This window comes from Thunnus thynnus, chromosome 21 (genome assembly GCF_963924715.1).
Source record: "Thunnus thynnus chromosome 21, fThuThy2.1, whole genome shotgun sequence".
NCBI lineage: Eukaryota > Metazoa > Chordata > Actinopteri > Scombriformes > Scombridae > Thunnus > Thunnus thynnus.
The window spans coordinates 23,377,639-23,398,486 of NC_089537.1; the positions used below are offsets into that span (position 1 = coordinate 23,377,639).

The 20,848-nt window shown below is 39.3% G+C and overlaps 2 protein-coding genes across 2 annotated transcripts in view; both read left to right on the top strand.

Moving 5' to 3' along the window:
- The first annotated feature begins 568 nt into the window (after positions 1 to 568).
- LOC137173561 (C-C chemokine receptor type 1-like) lies at positions 569 to 5,511 on the top strand. Its single transcript, XM_067578453.1, has 3 exons — positions 569 to 1,222; positions 1,485 to 1,687; positions 3,345 to 5,511. Exons 2-3 carry the CDS (start codon positions 1,512 to 1,514, stop codon positions 4,201 to 4,203), a joined length of 1,035 nt encoding a protein of 344 aa, XP_067434554.1. The 5' UTR covers positions 569 to 1,222; positions 1,485 to 1,511; the 3' UTR covers positions 4,204 to 5,511.
- Positions 5,512 to 14,888: 9,377 nt separating this feature from the next.
- Positions 14,889 to 20,848, top strand: part of LOC137172900 (C-C chemokine receptor type 1-like) — a 69,787-nt gene continuing 63,827 nt past the window's right edge. Inside the window, exons 1-3 of the mRNA XM_067577496.1 lie at positions 14,889 to 15,136; positions 15,403 to 15,641; positions 17,326 to 19,435. Of these exons, the coding sequence (XP_067433597.1) occupies positions 15,430 to 15,641; positions 17,326 to 18,193 (1,080 nt within the window). The 5' untranslated portion in view covers positions 14,889 to 15,136; positions 15,403 to 15,429 and the 3' untranslated portion in view covers positions 18,194 to 19,435. The remainder of the gene's footprint in view (positions 15,137 to 15,402; positions 15,642 to 17,325; positions 19,436 to 20,848) is intronic.

Sequence of the window (20,848 nt, forward strand, 5' to 3'; positions counted from 1 at the left end):
GTTGCCTCTTTAAACTGTTGTTTCTTTAAAAAGAAAAAAAAACCTTTATCAAACTGGATGTATAATGCAATAATAGACAGTGGGCTGCAGGTTTCTAATGGTGAATAAAATGTAATTATCTAGAAAGATTTTTAAGTACAATAAGTGTATGGTTTAATTTGTTAAATCAATCACTTTTTAATATTAGAATTGTGCAAATTAAAAAAAAATGTATTTGATTTTTTGGGGGAGATAGTATTGATTTATATATATAATCTATATTCCTGTAATATTCCTTTGAGATTACTGTTGAACAGCTTTGTTTTCAGGTAAATGTATCAGTGGGGCTGGTGAACTGAGAACTTCATTGATCTGAAATAATATTATGTGTATTAATATCAGTCTGTATCCTTTCAGCCCAGCATCAATAATAATATTAGACCATAAAAGACGAGTCAGCATCTCATGGTTTAATGGATGGATGTGAAAAAACCTGAGTGTAACCAAGTGTTTTAGTTGCTTAACCACAGTCAGCCCAAACCATGATCTTTACCTAACTTTAACCATCTGACACTTTTGCCATGTTCAGACTAACACTGTGTTGTGCCTACACAGAAAGTGTTTCAGCCATGTTTTTCAGTTGTGTGTCTCACGCATGTCTGTCTGACAGAACAGATACGCTTCTATTTTAACAGCTGTCTACACGCGATGAGTAACAGCTCGCATTTCACTCGCACTACACCTGGAAGTCTATTTTCTTTCATTTTTGGTAACTACAATGATTGTGTGTTGTAGTTATTGTGTAGTGATTGACCTACACTCACTGTGACCGAATGCATCCTGAATGTAGACACAGATGGAGCTATTGTGATGCTGCTGCTCTGCTAACGTGCTACATATGCTAAGCGTCCTGTGTAGATGTGGTGTAACATAAGAACTGCATGTAAAAACCCAGCTTCCTCATTCATTTTACCCTTATATTGACCACTGCAATGGGGTTCTTACAACGAACAGTCTTTTCAGTACTCTGCTCTGCTCTCAAGGTCTCAGCCTTGTCTGGGACACATTTGGCCTTGGCTTTGTCAGCCAATCCCTGCTCCTTTCAGACCCAGACACACACACACACACACTTCCTTCCCCTTGCTGGCTGACTTATATGGAGTAACTTCAGCTGAGCTGTGAGTCAGACAGTTCTGGTCCTCAGAATCAGACAACAAGGAGAAGCTCCTCTGCTGGCCAGGTGGTAAGTCAGCTCAGCTCAGCCTGATCCTCATTCCCACAAACATCTGATTTGAGCTCCTTGGAGGATCTCATTTAAAGGGATTGTTTTCTAGTTCTCCTTATTTGCATGCTTTACAGAAGCATGCACACAGAATTTAATAGCTCTTATATACTACTACACATTTTCAAAAGCTTGACAATATTTAGAATTTTCATTTCATACTGACTGCATCATTGCATCATATTGTGAATGCTGTGTATGGTTGCATTTGTGTTTCTGACAGATTTCCCTGCTAACATTTGAGGAGAAGATGGAATCAACAACTCCTAATGATAACTATGACTATGACGATGACAATGTGACGCCGGCTGGACTATGTACTAGTGATGGTGAAAACTTACTGGGAGCTCAATTGTCCACCATTTACTACTTCATGTTTCTCTTCAGTCTCTTTGGCAACGGGCTGGTCCTGGTCATCATCCATCGGTGAGTAGACAAACAAAACTCTCAAATTCAAAAAAAATATTGGTTTAGCATTTTAAAGCAATTAGAGGTAGCAAATGTACAATTTGTAAACTTGTAAAATACACACAACCCTTATTATAATTACCTGTGAATTACAGGATAATTGAAATAGTCTACAAATAGTAAATTAAAGTTGTAATCCTTACAATTTAGCATCAAGTGTGATTTACTACTACTGATCCCAGAATTTTGTGAGCAGCAAACACTAGTGAAGCAACTGCTTTGTTAAAAATACAACAGAAGAACAACTGCTACAGCTCTGATACACTGTTAGGAGAGTGAACAGTGAGGCTGATACTAATGAGATAAAATTAAAAACAGTAGTGCTGGATTATAGTCACTTGTGTATGTGTTGGCAGTTTGACTCAAGTGCGCAAATGTGGACCCTGCCACTGACAATTAAAACTACTTTGTAGACAGGTTACTAAATGTAAATGCATTGAATGGCTCTTGCTCAAAAATGCAGGTCAAAAACAGCATCAAAAATTCCTCTCTGGGCTCTTACAGAAATTGGCACAAGAAAAGGAGGGGTGTTTGTTCCCCTCTTGGTTAAAAGAACATGAAATTTGTTATGTTAATCTTATTATGGTTGTGATTAGCAACAATGTCTCCTAAAAATTTGATTCATATTTTACTTTTGGGAGAAACATAACCTTTGTCTGGATAAATTCACTTTGGTTGATGTTAAGTGCTAACCAAGAGCCATCCAAGCACATGACATTGCTGATGTTAAACAAGTATAATGCTTACCATGGTCACCACCTTAATTTACATTGCTAACATGTGCTATTTAGCATTGAAATTCAAAAAGAACAGCTGAGGATGATGGGAGTGTCATTAGTTTTGAGGTGTTCAGTCAAAAAATGAAGTACTGGTCAAATTGAAATACTAATTTGTTGGCACTAGATTCCCACACAGACTACTGTATATCTGGGTGACACTCTCAGGCAAATTCATTTCATGCATTTTCAACTTTGATGCCAAATTTGTCAACTCACATTACTGAGCTGGCTGTGCACGTCCTATTTTGCAATGTAGAGCAGAATTGTTGCACTCAATCCTGCAAGGCTGCAAAATGTGCACAAGTCATCAATATATTATCAATAACAGGCAGTGATACACTGAGACATTTGAACATCCTTCATGATTCAAAACTAATCTCTTGTAATCTCTTAATCTGTATGCAAACCAGTCCTGGAAACAAAGTTAAAAATAGCCTTGACAATTTAAATAAATGCCTGATTACTAAATGTCATTTTCCTGGGCGTTATGCAGTGGTATCAGGGTAAAATATTAGGCAATTACAGGCAGTACAAGACGCTAGCTTGCTCACTACAAAAACAAAAGACTGAACTGAGAGAATTGTGTGACACTGAACGAGTGAACTTCCTCTATTTCAGGACTCTGCAGTATGACCTGTCAATCAATAGATTTCAAAGCAGTTTATCTAGTTGACACGCTTTACTTAAATTGATGCTAAAGATGTTCAGATTTACTTCACTGCCACCAACCAATCCACAGTTTGGAAATTATTGCAAAATATTACTGTCAAAAATGCTTGTGTGACCCATAGTCTCTGTTTTTTCTATATTTAACGGTTTAAATGGCTACTTCTTAGGTTTGAGAAGCTGACCACTGTGACCAACATCTTGCTGCTGAACCTAGTGGTGTCCTCCCTGATGTTCATGAGCAGTCTTCCCTTCGTGGGAGTCTACAAGCAGCTCTCCAACTGGATCTTTGGCGAAGTAATGTGCAAGATTGTAGGCAGTGTCTACTACCTGGGCCTCTACAGTTCTGTCCTGTTTCTAACCCTCCTGACCTTCGACCGACACCTTGCTGTCGTTTACTCCGTGGGTGGGTCACAGGTGAGGAATCAAAGCTATGCGCTGCTCTCCTGTGCTGTGGTGTGGCTGGTCAGTGGTCTAGCATGCATCCCAAAGATGATTCTCCACACAACTTTTACTCATAATAGTAGCAACAAAACGCTCTGCCAGGAATATCCTCTTAACACGCCTATTGATGACAAGCTAAGAGCATCTGGATTTTACCTTCAACTTTTCCTTTTCTTGCTCTTTCCTCTGATTGTTATTGTGTACTGCTACGTTAGGATTGCTATCACTGTCATATCATCCAAGATAGTTACCAAGTTCAAGACAGTCAGACTGATATTTGTCATTGTCCTGTTGTTTTTTATATGCTGGACCCCATTCAATGTTGTACAACTAATACCTGAAAACCTGTCTTGTGAGGAAAAAAAGAAGAGGGGTTATGCACTTGAAGTCACTCATGACATTGCTTACATTTACTTCTGGATCAGTCCCATCTTCTATACATTTGTTGGTAAAAAGTTCCAGAGCTACTTCAGACAGCTGCTGGTGAAACGCTTCCCAGGGTTAAAGAAGCATATTTCTGTCAGTCAGGTTAGCAGAACTAGTATGTCCACAAAAAGTACACAGAAAAGTATAGAGTTGAGTTGAGTTTTAGGGTTGAGAACTCCTTTGTATCTCAGGACTGCCATGTGTTCAACAAACCATGGTTTTACAGCAACTGCAGGAAGAGAGAGAACATATTTTGAAAGTTTGTTGTCCAGCCCAAAACACAGCTGCTACCTCTTCATCATGCCCATGCCATCAAGAGGTATGTTCAGCTCAGCTACAGGAAGAGATGGATCCCTACAGAAAAGCACACCATTCCTTCTTTGTATATACAATAAAGACTTTTTGTCAACTACGTGAGCTTGATTTTCCTGTGATTTTTAAGGTTTTATTAAGGTTTCATTAAGGTTCATTTACAAACTAGTTTGGGAGACCTTCTGTCCTCTAGTTGTCAGATGTTGATAAACAAAGCTCTGCATTTAAAGTTGAGTAACTCCATTTGTAAGAACAAATCTAATAATCTAACATCTGCCATAACCACATTTTCAAAGTATTCACGCCTGTGCCTGTATATGTGTCAGACCACACTTGGTTATGCACTGCAGTGCCACAATCATGATTTATTTTATACAGTGTTCTCTCAAATTTTGCACCCAATATTACAGTTAACTGCATCACCTCTGTGTGACAGAATGTAAAAGTTGGGCTGCTGAACAAAGTTAAGGGGGAAGGGATCCATAGTTCCTTAATCCTTACATAGTTGAGCAAATTTTAAAACTCTTTGTAAAGGACTTTTGGATGTGATACAAAAGTGTTTTGCTCTGTATTTTCGTCATACAGCCTAAACGCTCATTTGTAATGGCTATCTATATCTCTGACAGCTTTTCATGACTTCACTTAATTTGGATTATTTCTAAAATGTCAGTATAGTGTGTAAAAAAAAAAAAAGTTTAGAAGTCTGGCTTGTGGTTCTTCTCAAGGCTGATTAAGTGTAAGAATTTACATTATGATAACAGCACTTTGTTAAACACCAGACAATGGAGCTTTAGCTGCATCCATCCAAAGTCCAAAACAATGAATCAAGCATGTATAATCATTGTCCAGTCACTTTCCATGCCTGTAAGTATATCTGCTCTGATTTTGGTTTGGTTGGTTTAATCTTGTGTTTATTGGGTTTTTTTTTATTATTGTGTGTATAATGAATTATGTCCTTTAAAAAGACAGTCGATATTTTGCATTGATGATTCATTCTTTGTCAAGTTTCATATGAAGAACTTTTTACTTGGAAATAAAACAGTGAAAAAGCAGCAACAAAAAGGGAGTTAAAAGCTTAATGGTTTGTTGGGTTTTGTTTGGCTTAAGTGTTTGTCTAAATCCGAACTATTTGATTAAATCAACCCTTTTAAATCACCAGGCTACATGTTTCCTTTCTTCACATCACACATTTTTCCAGAATATATGTACATACCTTTTCAAAACACCCCTTTTACTGAAAACATTCTTTTAAGAAAGCAACTGTCAAGGATTTGTGTAGAAGTTCAAATACATGTTTCTCATATCCATGTTCAGAAGAGGACAAGACCACCTGATTACATTGCTGATCTGGACAGTTTTCCCCCACATAACCAAGAATTGAAGTACAGAGCTAAAAATGTTGTTATGAAGAAAACTGGCTCAGGGGAGCAGACCTGGACATATTTTTATCTTCTGCATAAAGCCTAGTGTCAATATCTCTGGTGAAAAGATTACAGGGTCACTTCCCCACATTACAAAAAATACTGTAAATGTTTTCTCACTACTTTTAATTTTAGTTGTCAAAGTTTTTGACTTTGGTCCAGACTGCAATAATTATCAATGAGTACTGGATAAACTGCCAATGAACTTATGTACAAACATTCTTTTTCCCCACAGAATGAGTGACTGGAATGACTTTGGTGATCCGTTGACTTTTCATCTAGAGCCGTCAGCAGTTTACATTTTTAATTTGTTCAACACTTTGGTCTGGATCAAATATTGGCAAAACTACTGACATTCCCATCATCCTCAGTTCAGACACCAGCTATCTGTGATCAAATGTAAATACTATGTTTTAACGCAGCCAACTTAACAATATAATTCAAATTTAGAAAGGTTCCTGTTTCTGTTGTCAGATATTGGAAGTAGTGTGAAATTTGATATCAGCACATAAAGTCTACCTTAACCAACAGTCATCATTAAGCTTTTGCACTGCAGATAAAATCATTATCTCATGATCAATACGTCATCACAGAGAAAGTTAGAGGCGAGTGTCATGGAAATTAAAGATGAATTCACAAAGAGTGAGTTGTCTTTCAGAGTTGCGATATACAGAATATCCACGCCTTAATGCATAGTCCAACTCAAAACATTCAATCATTGTTACATTCTTTTCATCATGTTCTGTTCTCCAAAAGTAATATTGCAAAATGCTGTCTTTGGCTAATATATGCTTAATCGATACATTTTACACACAAATGTCATCATGATTTTGGAGGAGTTCAGTCTGGGATTGAATCACATTGAGTCTTCAACCCATGTACCTTGCGCACAGTAAAGGGCCACCACCATGGAGAAATTACTAGCACTCATGATGCATGGTGGTATGGATTCCATCTTTTGATTATCCTGTGATCAGGGATAATGTCTCTTGTTGATAATGTTTTTTTCCTCTCACAGTGGTGCTTTGTCCTAGCACTCTAGTTTGTGTGTGGAGGATAAGGATGTGTGTGTTTTGAGAATATGTAGGCTATTACTCTGGTGATTTGTCTTACATGGTCCTCCCAGGGGGATAGGGGAAACGGCACCATGTGCGCTGAAGAGAAGAAGGGCTTCCCAGAGTAGTCCCTCCAGCTGTCCCAGGGATTGGCACTGACTGTACCCTTGTTTCCATTTTTTAAGTAATCACCATTGAACCCAAATGTGTCACAATTGTTTGGCTTTGGGGGTGGTGCCTTCTCTGTGTCTCTCCACTGGGTCTGATAGGGTTTTTAATTGTTTGTGTGAATGTGTAGACCAAGTGATTAAGTGCCCTACTTTGAATTCTATCATGTCAGTTTTCCCTGTGAGATCCTCCTCCCTTGCACCAACAGGTTCTGGAAGTTCCCCATGTACGGGTCTATGGTCCAATAAGTTTATAGAACCTATTCCACTATGGTTAAAAGTATGCACAATTAACTGTACTTCACTATCTGTTTTATGCTCAACCATGGTATGTTCTACATTAAACTCTCTTAGCAGAAATAGTCCTGTAAGTTCTTCTTTAAGTACACAGACTTTAAATTCTCCTTGTTCTCCGTTAAAATGTTTTCTGATGACCAGTTTCACGAAGAATTGGAATACAGTTCTTTGCAGAGATTGATCTGTTTCTTAGTGTATTAAACCAAAAAAAAAAAGAAATATCTGCCTTATCTGCCAATCATGCCCAAATTTATTGCCTTCTGGTTGTCCAGTCTATGTGGGGATGTTTGGACCAAATAGTACAATACTCCAATTTAAACTAAGTTACTGAAATAGCATCTGTGAGTGGGGGTTCTTCAAAACAAGTGACTGCTTGAGGTTTGTCTAAATTATCAGTGCTCACTTTACAGAAACCACTGTACACAAGGTGTGTACTAGAGCCCTGCATGGGACTGTTTTCCTAATCCCACTCCCACCCGCTGCTGCTGGATACCTGACCATTATCACTCGCTCCTGCCATTGGTGTGTCCTAATGATGACAGCATGTGACTTGATGCAAGCTTACATCTCTTCTGTTACCTCCTAAATGAACACAAAAGTAGTAATAATCTGCAGTATCGCAATATGCACATATTGTTCGGTGTTTCTGTTCTCTGCTCGTTCAAGTCGGCAGGTCACAGCAGTCAGTGGTGCCTAGTCATGAGTATGTGTGTATGTGTGTGAGGAGGAGCAGTAGCAGGTAGATGTGTCAGTGGGCACCAGGAGGAGCGCAGACTGAGCACTCAGCCCAGCTCTGTGAGAGTTTGCCTGCAGCACTGCCTAAATCCCGGGACCCACAGTATATTTTTTGACCTCCCGCTCCTGCCAGCAGCAAAGTTAGAACTGCCTGTTCCTGCAAGATTCGCGTTGGGTACCGCGAGACCTGTGGGATCCCAATCTCAATCTCGCAGTCCTCTACTGAGTACAATTACTCGCCACCCCATGGGTGACTCATATATTTCAATAGTATGTGTCGCATTCAAGTTTCTCGCAAGGAACAGTTTGCATAGATGACAGGCTAACAATGAAAATGTGTCGCCATGCTATTGGGAAGAAGTGATCAGCTGGTGACAGCTGAAACTCAAACTACGCCCCCATGCATTGACAGCTAGGAAATGATTGAGTGTGCATGATAAATGAGAATGACAGGGAGGTATGAGCGATAAAATTACGCCAGGCATGAGTGAACTTTCTCTAAGCTTCATATGGTTCCCTTTACGTCATTAAAAAGGCAATTATGTTGGGACAGGCAGGAGTGTGTTTGGTTATTAGCAATAATTCATAATTATCGTCGATAGTTATGAATTATGAAATCAAGGTATTGTTAATATTAATCAATAATTCCGACACCAACTGTTGGATCTGTGAGGAGCACAGTTGGTTATGTTATGACCAGCTTGCAGGCCACATCAAAGGAGGGAGACGCACACCCAAACTCAGCAATAATAAACTGAAGTTTATTAAAGTAAATAACAATAATTGCAATGGGGTGTGGAAGTCAGTGTCAGTGGTGGTTGAAAGTGTGTGGATGTGTTGTATAATGTGAGGTGCGTGTTGTCAGTGCAAAACAAAACCAAAAAGGCAACGCAAAAAACAACCACAGCGTGGTGAGTGGAGAAGGGATCAGAGAGAGAGACTGGAATCAGGGCAGGCTTGTTTAAATGCTTTCTGGGGCACTGGTCAGGTGTTCCCAGTTAGTACTCGAATGACATCGGCTCCACCCATCCAAGGACCTGCAAACACAGACACAAACCACAGGACCAAAGGAAACAGAGGCAACAGGCTCTGGGGCCGTCACAGTTATTAACAATAATTAACAATTATCGTAATAATTAATTAATTATAAAATTAATAGAATTATTAATATGTATTAACAGATAGGGGGGAATGTTAATATCTGAGAGATGTCAACATTCCTGGGTGAACAAAGACGGTTGAAGTTCAAGCTCTGGCTCCTTCAATCAGCCACTTTTAACAATATGTTAGACACAATAATGACAAAAGAACTTTTCTTTAAAGATATAACTATTTATTTAACTTAGTAAGGTTAACAAAGTTAACAAATGCTCTGATAAATAAACTACCATTCTAAAATCTAATTCTACCAAGCAAAACACAAACAGCTATGTACAGGGTTGAGCACATGCATGGGAATGCACGTGTGTGTGTGTGTGTCTGAGAGAGAGAGAGAAGATGGCGATGGTGCCTGACGTGATGACGTTGGCGGTCTGCGACGGGGACGTGACTATGGGAGGAAGTCACGTCACACAAGACCCGAATGGCGGATGTACAGCGGTGTCTTGGTTAGACAACAGCAAGATGGCGCCGCCTGGTGGTCGGCGTCCCGCGCTCACCTAATTCCGTGAAAAACACATGTGTCTGGTGGCGGATAAGGAAAGATAGAGCAGTGCTGTATCTAATGTTATCTGACCATCAAATGTGTGTAAAGATGTTGGTGCGTGTATGTGTGTGTGCACGTGTGTGTGTGTGTGTGTTAGTCGCAAGAGAGAGAGAACAAGGAGGGAAAGCGATCGTGAGAGGAAGAGAAGCAGTTCCTTTGTCCACAGACAGCATGTGTACGGATGGCAATCTGTAATGCATGTTTCTGGTTTCTGATCGACAAAGCAACTTACTTACTCACTCACAGTGGAACAAACACAGCAGTAGTCCCGAGCGGGACAAACACAAAACAGTCTAGCGTGGTGAACACAACTAAACAGGCAGCAAACTTAAAATACTCCTAAGAGTAAGCAGGAAAAATGGACTTTGCGGTCCGTCAACTCACACAACAAACAATAGCAATAAAGCTAAAAAGCTAAATGCTAAACAACAGCACTGATGCTGAAAGGAACACACAACTAACACTGCCTCTGCCCAGACTTATGCCTCTTACTCAGTTGCCTCAGAAAGCGAGCACGGTGTGTGTGAAGTCCATCTTTCTGTGGAGCTCTGTCCTCGGCTCGGATGCAGACGGTGGCTGTTCTTGTGCTTTGGCGAATCTCTGGCGAGCTGGCTCTCAGTGGCGTGGCTGAGAAAACAGCAGAGTCGACTCGGTGAAGAAGAGAGGGGCAGAGAAGTTCCACGTCTTCCTGAGGAAACTCCGTTTCTTCCTTCTCTAGGGAATTTGAGGGCACTGGTTGCAGCAGCAGTCTCTCTCAGATCCAGGGATGGTGTTTGGGTGAACACAGGCGAAGTCTCGTCTCGTTTGGTGAGGGTAGTCTTCGGTGAGGGGAAAAACACGTGCGTGGGGTACCCCCTTAAGTCAAGCTGACTCACAGAGGGACAGATGTTACGCTGGCTCAACGACATGGGAAAGGCATGGTCTTCAGGGCACCTTCAGTTTTTAAAGGGGCGGTGATGTCATGGCTGCGTCATCAGCACACTCCGCTGTGCAGGAGCGGCTCCGCCAGTGAGAGACTGTATGTTGACTGTTCCCCGCTGAGGTGTGAAAATCGCAAAGCATTGCTGGAAATGGAGTTTGCAATTGACTCCCGTTGTCTGTAAGCAGCATTTTGGCGCTATTCCTTTGTCTCTGGGGAAACAAAGGAAAAAGCACCTTGTGGTCAGGCCTCAGCAGGTACATGTAGGCCTTCTCTGTGTGACCTTGTGGTTTGAGGCTCAACAATTATATTACTCTTTTATCATTTGTTGCTGTGCTTGTTGGTCTGCATCACACGGGCCTCTTGGCCTCTTCCTCGAGGGACATCACTCACCCCCAACGCCCATCTCACTCTTGATTGAGATCCCTGAGCCCGCACAACAGGAGAAGCTGCCACAAGCAGCGCTCTCCGCGCCGCCTGCGCACTGACTACCCCTTGGCTCCAAACATTTCTGAGTGTACTGTCGCTTGTTTGAAGCACGCCCTATGTCCAAGAAACATTCCTTTCCACTGCAACAACAATGAGGCGAGACTTTTTCAATTGTACAACAACTGCAGCACACCACTCCCTCCCATTGATCTTCCCATGCTCTTTTGGGTTCTCAGTGTTGCATTCATGGTGACGCCTGTGACGTCATGGCACCGCCACACATGCACCTCCTCCTTCAGCTACTTCAGCTACTACTACTGTAAAGACCGAGCCAACACAGCAGCCCTCAGTGGTGCCATCCGCCATGCCCCATCATTTTGTTCTCTTTCCTCTTTTCCCCCTCCCTACCCCAATCCCTACCCTTTCCCTCTCCAGAGCCTGCACGTTACTGCATTGTTCATCATACTGTGTCTGCACCTCTTTTTCCTACAGCGCCACCCACAGCAGCTTCACCCTGGCCACCGCTTTACCTCTGGTGCACCCTCTTGCATCCCCCCAACCCTCCCCTGTGCCAACCACACTCAGGCAGGTGGTAATTACATTGACCTCACCCAGTTTATTCACTCATCTTCAACCTCGTGTCCCCAGGGAACCGGCTCCCTCCAAAGACCTTATAGTGGTTGAATTCACTTTCTCATTCTCATTGTATTGAGATGTCATCTGTTCTGCTTTCCTCAACCGCAGGTCTGAGTTTGACAACTACCATTGATCCTCAACCTGGCCTTGTGGTTCGGTGGCAAAAAAGGCAGTGCAGTGTGCCTCGTGTTTTGCAACCTGCAAAAAGTGCCCTGTCTGATCAAGGCTGTATTGGGTGTTCTACTGCTTATACTGTGGATTCTATGGTGCTTTTATGTCTGGAGCACTGGACCAAATGAATTTTCCCGGCTGGGATAATAAAGTTGGTCTGAATCTGTATCTAAAAAAAAGATCATAAAAAAGTCTCTTATGCAATATTCTACAGAAGTACAACAGTTGTTGTGCAACTGGTCCAGTGCCCACTGCTATGCTTTGTGAAAGCTATCAGATGTGTGTTGTCATAGTAACAATCTTTCACAACTTATTTATGTTGGTCATCACAGTAACAAAACTTCATCAAGAGGATGACATGTCAATTCCACAGTGAAATACAGCAGCAAGAAAGGCACAATTTCACTTTAATGAATTCAGAGTAAAAATTATATTTCATACATTCAAAATGTTAAGACTTGACAATGGGATTTCAGCTCTTTCTGTATGAAGGTCAGATGGGCATTATTGAGCAGTATTGTCCATATCAGTGACATGATTTAGCACAATGACTGCAGTGAACTCCAAACAAGTTTGTTCCCCAGGACACAGATCAGGTAAGAAAAAAGATCCAGAAGATGGAGATTACGAAAAAAAGCCCTCATGACTTCAAAGAAACCCTTTTTTTTCATTTTTGCACTATTTTCAAAATGGTCTTCACTCTTGATTCAAAACTCTGCTTGCTGTCAATTTCAGACTTTCACTGTCAGGTTTGGTCCTGACTTCCTGAAGTCAACAACATTTCTTGATTTTATTAACATTTTACTCAAAAAGGACTCTTAAGCACAGTAAAAGAATTCACTTTAGACCTGTCTCCCCTCCCTTGTTTTTATTACTCAGTTATTTGTTTATTTAACTTGGACCATACAGATAAGCACATTACATACGGGTAATGCAATACTTTATGAATGAAAACTCTACCTAAGTTCTATTTTTGAAGAATTTGACCATGGTGTCATTTTACCTTTTATAGTTTTTATAAAAATGATTACAGGCTTGATTATTGATTTGGAGGCCTGCACCCTGATAACCACAGAGTAGGATATATGTGATAAAATCGTGGCATGCGTATACATTTTAGCTGCTTCAAGAGATATACATGGTCTTACCAAACAAAAACAGTTAGTAGTCTAGACAATTTCCTTATATGGGCATCACACTTAAGTTGAGAATGCAAAATGACACCTAGATATTTATGGATCCCTCCAGACATGTTTTAAGACATATAAAAAATACTCTGCTTGAAATAAAAGAATCTGTCTGATATGGTTTTTCCAACAAAACCAGTTCAATTATCTTGTTAAAATTCTTAAATCTATATCTTGTCTTTCTCCTTCATTAAAATTCCAGAATTTATGAACATGCAAATATTGTTCATTGTCCATTTTCAGTGTATGTGCACTGGAGGCTTCAGGTTTCACATCACACTTGTATAAGCTGCATACTGGACCATGATTGGCTCCAAACTAGTTGTGATGTCATAAATCATGCTCCTAGTTTTAAACTCAGATTTAAACTTTCCCCTTTCAACAGATGAAACAGCCTTTTAGTGTCAAACCTTCCTTTACATCATACTGCACATTGTAGCATAAAAATTTAAGTGAAGGAACAATAAGGAGAAACACATTTTTGGGGGGACTTTAAGCTGACTACAACTGAGTCATCAGAAAATGTAATTATAGGATACTGTATATCTAATTTCTTATAGAAACTTCTTCAGAAATGACAAAACCATCTGACAGTGTGGAAATAGTTCAATAATGTCACAAGTGACATTATCAGTGAAAAACAAATTTCTTCATCTTTATCAGGAAAACGTTGAGACAGAAGCACAGACTGTAATAAACCACACCCAAAGCAGGATGACATACTAGTATACAAATCAAACATACACTCCTAACATTGAAAAAAGTTTATATTTATTATAATAAAAATATAATACAGTATAAAAAAAGTTGTCAGAATGAATTCGGTACTGTTGTTTCTTTAAAAAGAAAAAAAAAACCTTTATCAAACTGGATGTGTAATGCAATAATAGACAGTAGGCTGCAGGTTTCTAATGGTGAATAAAATGTAATTTTTCATGCCGTCCTGCTGGATCATCTGAAAAGTTTTTTAAGTACAATAAGTGTATGGTTTAATTTGTTAAATCAATCACTTTTTAATATTAGAATTGTGCAAATTAAAAAAAAAAATGTATTTGATTTTTTGGGGGAGATAGTATTGATTTATATATATAATCTATATTCCTGTAATATTCCTTTGAGATTACTGTTGAACAGCTTTGTTTTCAGGTAAATGTATCAGTGGGGCTGGTGAACTGAGAACTTCATTGATCTGAAATAATATTATGTGTATTAATATCAGTCTGTATCCTTTCAGCCCAGCATCAGTAATAATATTAGACCATAAAAGACGAGTCAGCATCTCATGGTTTAATGGATGGATGTGAAAAAACCTGAGTGTAACCAAGTGTTTTAGTTGCTTAACCACAGTCAGCCCAAACCATGATCTTTACCTAACTTTAACCATCTGACACTTTTGCCATGTTCAGACTAACACTGTGTTGTGCCTACACAGAAAGTGTTTCAGCCATGTTTTTCAGTTGTGTGTCTCACGCATGTCTGTCTGACAGAACAGATACGCTTCTATTTTAACAGCTGTCTACACGCGATAAGTAACAGCTCGCATTTCACTCACACTACACCTGGAAGTCTATTTTCTTTCATTTTTGGTAACTACAATGATTGTGTGTTGTAGTTATTGTGTAGTGATTGACCTACACTCACTGTGACCGAATGCATCCTGAATGTAGACACAGATGGAGCTATTGTGATGCTGCTGCTCTGCTAACGTGCTACATAAGCTAAGCGTCCTGTGTAGATGTGGTGTAACATAAGAACTGCATGTAAAAACCCAGCTTCCTCATTCATTTTACCCTTATATTGACCACTGCAATGGGGTTCTTACAACGAACAGTCTTTTCAGTACTCTGCTCTGCTCTCAAGGTCTCAGCCTTGTCTGGGACACATTTGGCCTTGGCTTTGTCAGCCAATCCCTGCTCCTTTCAGACCCAGACACACACACACACACTTCCTTCCCCTTGCTGGCTGACTTATATGGAGTAACTTCAGCTGAGCTGTGAGTCAGACAGTTCTGGTCCTCAGAATCAGACAACAAGGAGAAGCTCCTCTGCTGGCCAGGTGGTAAGTCAGCTCAGCTCAGCCTGATCCTCATTCCCACAAACATCTGATTTGAGCTCCTTGGAGGATCTCATTTAAAGGGATTGTTTTCTAGTTCTCCTTATTTGCATGCTTTACAGAAGCATGCACACAGAATTCAATAGCTCTTATATACTACTACAAATTTTCAAAAGCTTGACAATATTTAGAATTTTCATTTCATACTGACTGCATCATTGCATCATATTGTGAATGCTGTGTATGATGGTTTGCATTTGTGTTTCTGACAGATATCACTGCTAACATTTGAGGAGAAGATGGAATCAACAACTTCTAATTATATACACGATAATTACGATACCAATGACTCAACAACATATGTGTATGATGATCCTGATGATGAGCTACCTGGTGGACTATGTAGTAGCGATGGTGAAAACTTACTGGGAGCTCAATTGTCCACCATTTACTACTTCATGTTTCTCTTCAGTCTCTTTGGCAACGGGCTGGTCCTGGTCATCATCCATCGGTGAGTAGACAAACAAAACTCTCAAATTCAAAAAAAATATTGGTTTAGCATTTTAAAGCAATCAGAGGTAGCAAATGTACAATTTGTAAACTTGTAAAATACACACAACCCTTATTATAATTACCTGTGAATTACAGGATAATTGAAATAGTCTACAAATAGTAAATTAAAGTTGTAATCCTTACAATTTAGCATCAAGTGTGATTTACTACTACTGATCCCAGAATTTTGTGAGCAGCAAACACTAGTGAAGCAACTACTTTGTTAAAAATACAACAGAAGAACAACTGCTACAGCTCTGATACACTGTTAGGAGAGTGAACAGTGAGGCTGATACTGATGAGATAAAATTAAAAACAGTAGTGCTGGATTATAGTCACTTGTGTATGTGTTGGCAGTTTGACTCAAGTGCGCAAATGTGGATCCCGGCACTGACAATTAAAACTACTTTGTAGACAGGTTACTAAATGTAAATGCATTGAATGGCTCTTGCTCAAAAATGCAGGTCAAAAACAGCATCAAAAACTCTTCTCTGGGCTCTTACAGAAATTGGCACAAGAAAAGGAGGGGTGTTTGTTCCCCTCTTGGTTAAAAGAACATGAAATTTGTTATGTTAATCTTATTATGGTAGTGATTAGCAACAATGTCTCCTAAAAATTTGATTCATATTTTACTTTTGGGAGAAACATAACCTTTGTCTGGATAAATTCACTTTGGTTGATGTTAAGTGCTAACCAAGAGCCATGCTAGCACATGACATTGCTGATGTTAAACAAGTATAATGCTTACCATGGTCACCACGTTAATTTACATTTCTAACATGTGCTATTTAGCATTGAAGACAAAGAACAGCTGAGGATGATGGGAGTGTCATTAGTTTTGAGGTGTTCAGTCAAAAAATGAAGTACCGGTCAAATTGAAATACTAACTTGTTGGCACTAGATTCCCACACAGACTACTGTATATCTGGGTGGCACTCTCAGGCAGATTCATTTCATGCATTTTCAACTTTGATGCCAAATTTGTCAAGTCACATTACTTATCACATTAAACATCCACATTACTTAGCTGGGTGTGCACATCCTATTTTGCTATGTAGACCAGAGCAGAAGTGTTGCACTCAATCCTGCAAGGCTGCACAATGTGCACAAGTCATCAATATATTATCAATAACAGGCAGTGATACAATGAAACACTCGAACATCCTTCATGATTCAAAACTAATCTCTTGTAATCTCTTAATCTCTATGCAAACCAGTCCTGGAAAGAAAGTTAAAAATAGCCTTGAAAATTTAATTAAATGCCTGATTATGAAATGTCATTTTCCTGGGCGTTATGCAGTGGTATCAGGGTAAAATATTAGGCAATTACAGGCAGTACAAGAAGCTAGCTTGCTCACCACAAAAACAAAAGACTGAACTGAGAGAACTGTGTAACATTGAATGAGTGAACTTCCTCTATTTCAGGACTCTACAGTATGACCTGTCAATCAATGGATTTCAAAGCAGTTTATCTAGTTGACACGCTTTACTTAAATTGATGCTAAAGATGTTCAGATTTACTTCACTGCCACCAACCAATCCACAGTTTGGAGATTATTGCAAAATATTACTGTCAAAAATGCTTGTGTGACCCATAGTCTCTGTTTTTTCTACATTTAACGGTTTAATTGGCCACTTCTTAGGTTTGAGAAGCTGACCACTGTGACCAACATCTTGCTGCTGAACCTAGTGGTGTCCTCCCTGATGTTCATGAGCAGTCTTCCCTTCGTGGGAGTCTACAAGCAGCTCTCCTACTGGATCTTTGGCGAAGTAATGTGCAAGATTGTAGGCAGTGTCTACTACCTGGGCTTCTACAGTTCTGTCCTGTTTCTAACTCTCCTGACCTTCGACCGACACCTTTCAGTTGTTTACTCCTTGCATGCGTCGCAAGTGAGGAATCAACGCTATGCGCTGCTCTCCTGTGCTGTGGTGTGGCTGGTCAGTGGTCTGGCGTGCATCCCAAAGATGATTCTCCACACAACTTTTATTCATCATTTGACCAACAAAACATTCTGTCAGGAATATCCTCTTAACACGCCTATTGATGACAAGCTAAGAGCATCTGGATTTTACCTTCAACTTTTCCTTTTCTTGCTCTTTCCTCTGATTGTTATTGTGTACTGCTACGTTAGGATTGCTATCACTGTCATATCATCCAAGATAGTTACCAAGTTCAAGACAGTCAGGCTGATATTTGTCATTGTCCTGTTGTTTTTTATATGCTGGACCCCATTTAACATTGTAGAACTGATTCATGATGATGATGATGACCTGTCCTGTGATGAAAAGAAGAAGAGGGGTTATGCACGTGAAGTCACTCATGACATTGCTTACATTTACTTCTGCATCAGTCCCATCTTCTATACATTTGTTGGTAAAAAGTTCCAGAGCTACTTCAGACAGCTGCTGGTGAAACGCTTCCCAGGGTTAAAGAAGCATATTTCTGTCAGTCAGGTCAGCAGAACCAATATGTCCACAAAAAGTACACAGAAAAGTATAGAGTTGAGTTGAGTTTTAGGGTTGAGAACTCCTTTGTATCTCAGGACTGCCATGTGTTCAACAAACCATGGTTTTACAGCAACTGAAGGAAGAGAGAGAACATGTTTCAAAAGTTTGTTGTCCAGCACAAAACAAAGCTGCTACCTCTTCATCATGCCCATGCCATCATGACATATGTAAATGTGGACAGAAGAGGTATGTTTAGCTCAGCTACAGGAAGAGATGGATCCTTACAGAAAAGCGCACCATATCTTCTTTGAATATACAGTGAAGACTTTTTGTCAATTATGTGAGCTTGATTTTCCTGTGATTTTTAAGGTTTTATTAAGGTTTCATTAAGGTTCATTTACAAACTAGTTTGGGAGACCTTCTGTCCTCTAGTTGTCAGATGTTGATAAACAAAGCTCTGCATTTAAAGTTGAGTAACTCCATTTGTAAGAACAAATCTAATAATCTAACATCTGCCATAACCCCATTTTCTAAGTATTCACGCCTGTGCCTGTATATGTGTCAGACCACGCTTAGTTATGCACTGCAGTGCCACAATCATGATTTATTTTATACAGTGTTCTCTCAAATTTTGCACCCAGTATTACAGTTAACTGCATCACCTCTGAGTGACAGAATGTAAAAGTTGGGCTGCTGAACAAAGTTAAGGGGGAAGGGATCTATAGTTCCTTAATCCTTACATAGTTGAGCAAATGTTAAAACTCTTTGTAAAGGACTTTTGGATGTGATACAAAAGTGTTTTGCTCTGTATTTTCGCCATACAGCCTAAACTCTCATTTGTAATGGCTATCTGTATCTCTGACAGCTTTTTATGACTTCACTTAAATTGGATTATTTCTAAAATGTCAGTATAGTGTGTAAAAAAAAAAAAGTTTAGAAGTCTGGCTTATGGTTCTTCTCAAGGCTGATTAAGTGTAAGAATTTACATTATGATAAGAGCACTTTGTTGAACACCAGACAGTGGAGCTTTAGCTGCATCCATCCAAAGTCCAAAACAATGAATCAAGCATGTATAATCATTGTCCAGTCATTTTCCATGCCTGTAAGTATATCTGCTCTGATTTTTGGTTTGGTTGGTTTAATCTTGTGTTTATGGGTTTTTTTTTTATTATTGTGTGTATAATGAATTATGTCCTTTAAAAAGAAATTTGATATTTTACATTGATGATTCATTCTTTGTCAAGTTTCATATGAAGAACTTTTTACTTGGAAATAAAACAGTGAAAAAGCAGCACCAAAAAGGGAGTTAAAAGCTTAATGGTTTGTTGGGTTTTGTTTGGCTTGTGTGTTTGTCTAAATCCGAACTATTTGATTAAATCAACCCTTTTAAATCACCAGGCTACATGTTTCCTTTCTTCACGCCCCCCATATTTCCAGAATATACGTACATACCTTTTCAAAACACCCCTTTTACTGAAAACATTCTTTTAAGAAAGCAACTGTCAAGGATTTGTGTAGAAGTTCAAATACATGTTTCTCATGTCCATGTTCAGAAGAGGACAAGACCACCTGATTACATTGCTGATCTGGACAGTTTCCCCCACATAACCAAGAATTGAAGTACAGAGCTAAAAATGTTGTTATGAAGAAAACTGGCTCAGGGGAGCAGACCTGGACATATTTTTATCTTCTGCATAAAGCCTAGTGTCAATATCTCTGGTGAAAGGATTACAGGGTCACTTCCCCACATTACAAAAAATACTGTAAATGTTTTCTCACTACTTTTAATTTTACTAGCTTCTTAGTACTGGATAAACTGCCAATGAACTTATGTACAAACATTCTTTTTCCCCACAGAATGAATGACTGAAATGACTTTGGTGATCCGTTGACTTTTCATCTAGAGCCATCAGCAGTTTACATTTTTAATTTGTTCAACACTTTGGTCTGGATCAAATACTGGCAAAACTACTGACATTCCCATCATCCTCAGTTCAGAAACCAGCTATCTGTGATCAAATGTAAATACTATGTTTTAACACAGCCAACTTAACAATATAATTCAAATTTAGAAAGGTTCCTGTTTCTGTTGTCAGATATTGGAAGTAGTGTGAAATTTGATATCAGCACATAAAGTCTACCTTAACCAACAGTCATCATTAAGCTGTTGCACTGCAGATAAAATCATTATCTCATGATCAATACGTCATCACAGAGAAAGTTAGAGGCGAGTGTCATGGAAATTAAAAATGAATTCACAAAGAGCAGAAATAGTACATTAAGTTCTTCTTTAAGTACACAGACTTTAAATTATCCTTGTTCCCTGTTAAAATGTTTTCTAATGACCAGTTTCACGAAGAATTGGAATACAGTTCTTTGCAGAGATTGATCTGCTTCTTAGTGTGTTAAACCAAAAAAAAAAAAGAAATATCTGCCTTATCTGCCAATCATCCCCAAATTTAGTGCCTTCTGGTTGTCAATTCTATGTGGGGATGTTTGGACCAAATAGTACAATACTCCAATTTAAACTATTTAAAAATTTACTGAAATAGCATCTGTGAGTGGGGGTTCTTCAAAACAAGTGACTGCTTGAGGTTTGTCTAAATTATCAGTGCTCACTTTACAGAAACCACTGTACACAAGGTGTGTACTAGAGCCCTGCATGGGACTGTTTTCCTAATCCCACTCCCACCCGCTGCTACTGGATACCTGACCATT

Excerpts from the sequence above, each read along its gene's own strand:
- LOC137173561 (XM_067578453.1), top strand. The coding sequence starts at position 1,512 with ATGGAATCAACAACTCCTAATGATAACTATGACTATGACGATGACAAT. Across the intron at positions 1,688-3,344 it reads GTCCTGGTCATCATCCATCG|GTTTGAGAAGCTGACCACTG; the intron begins GTGAGTAGACAA and ends GCTACTTCTTAG.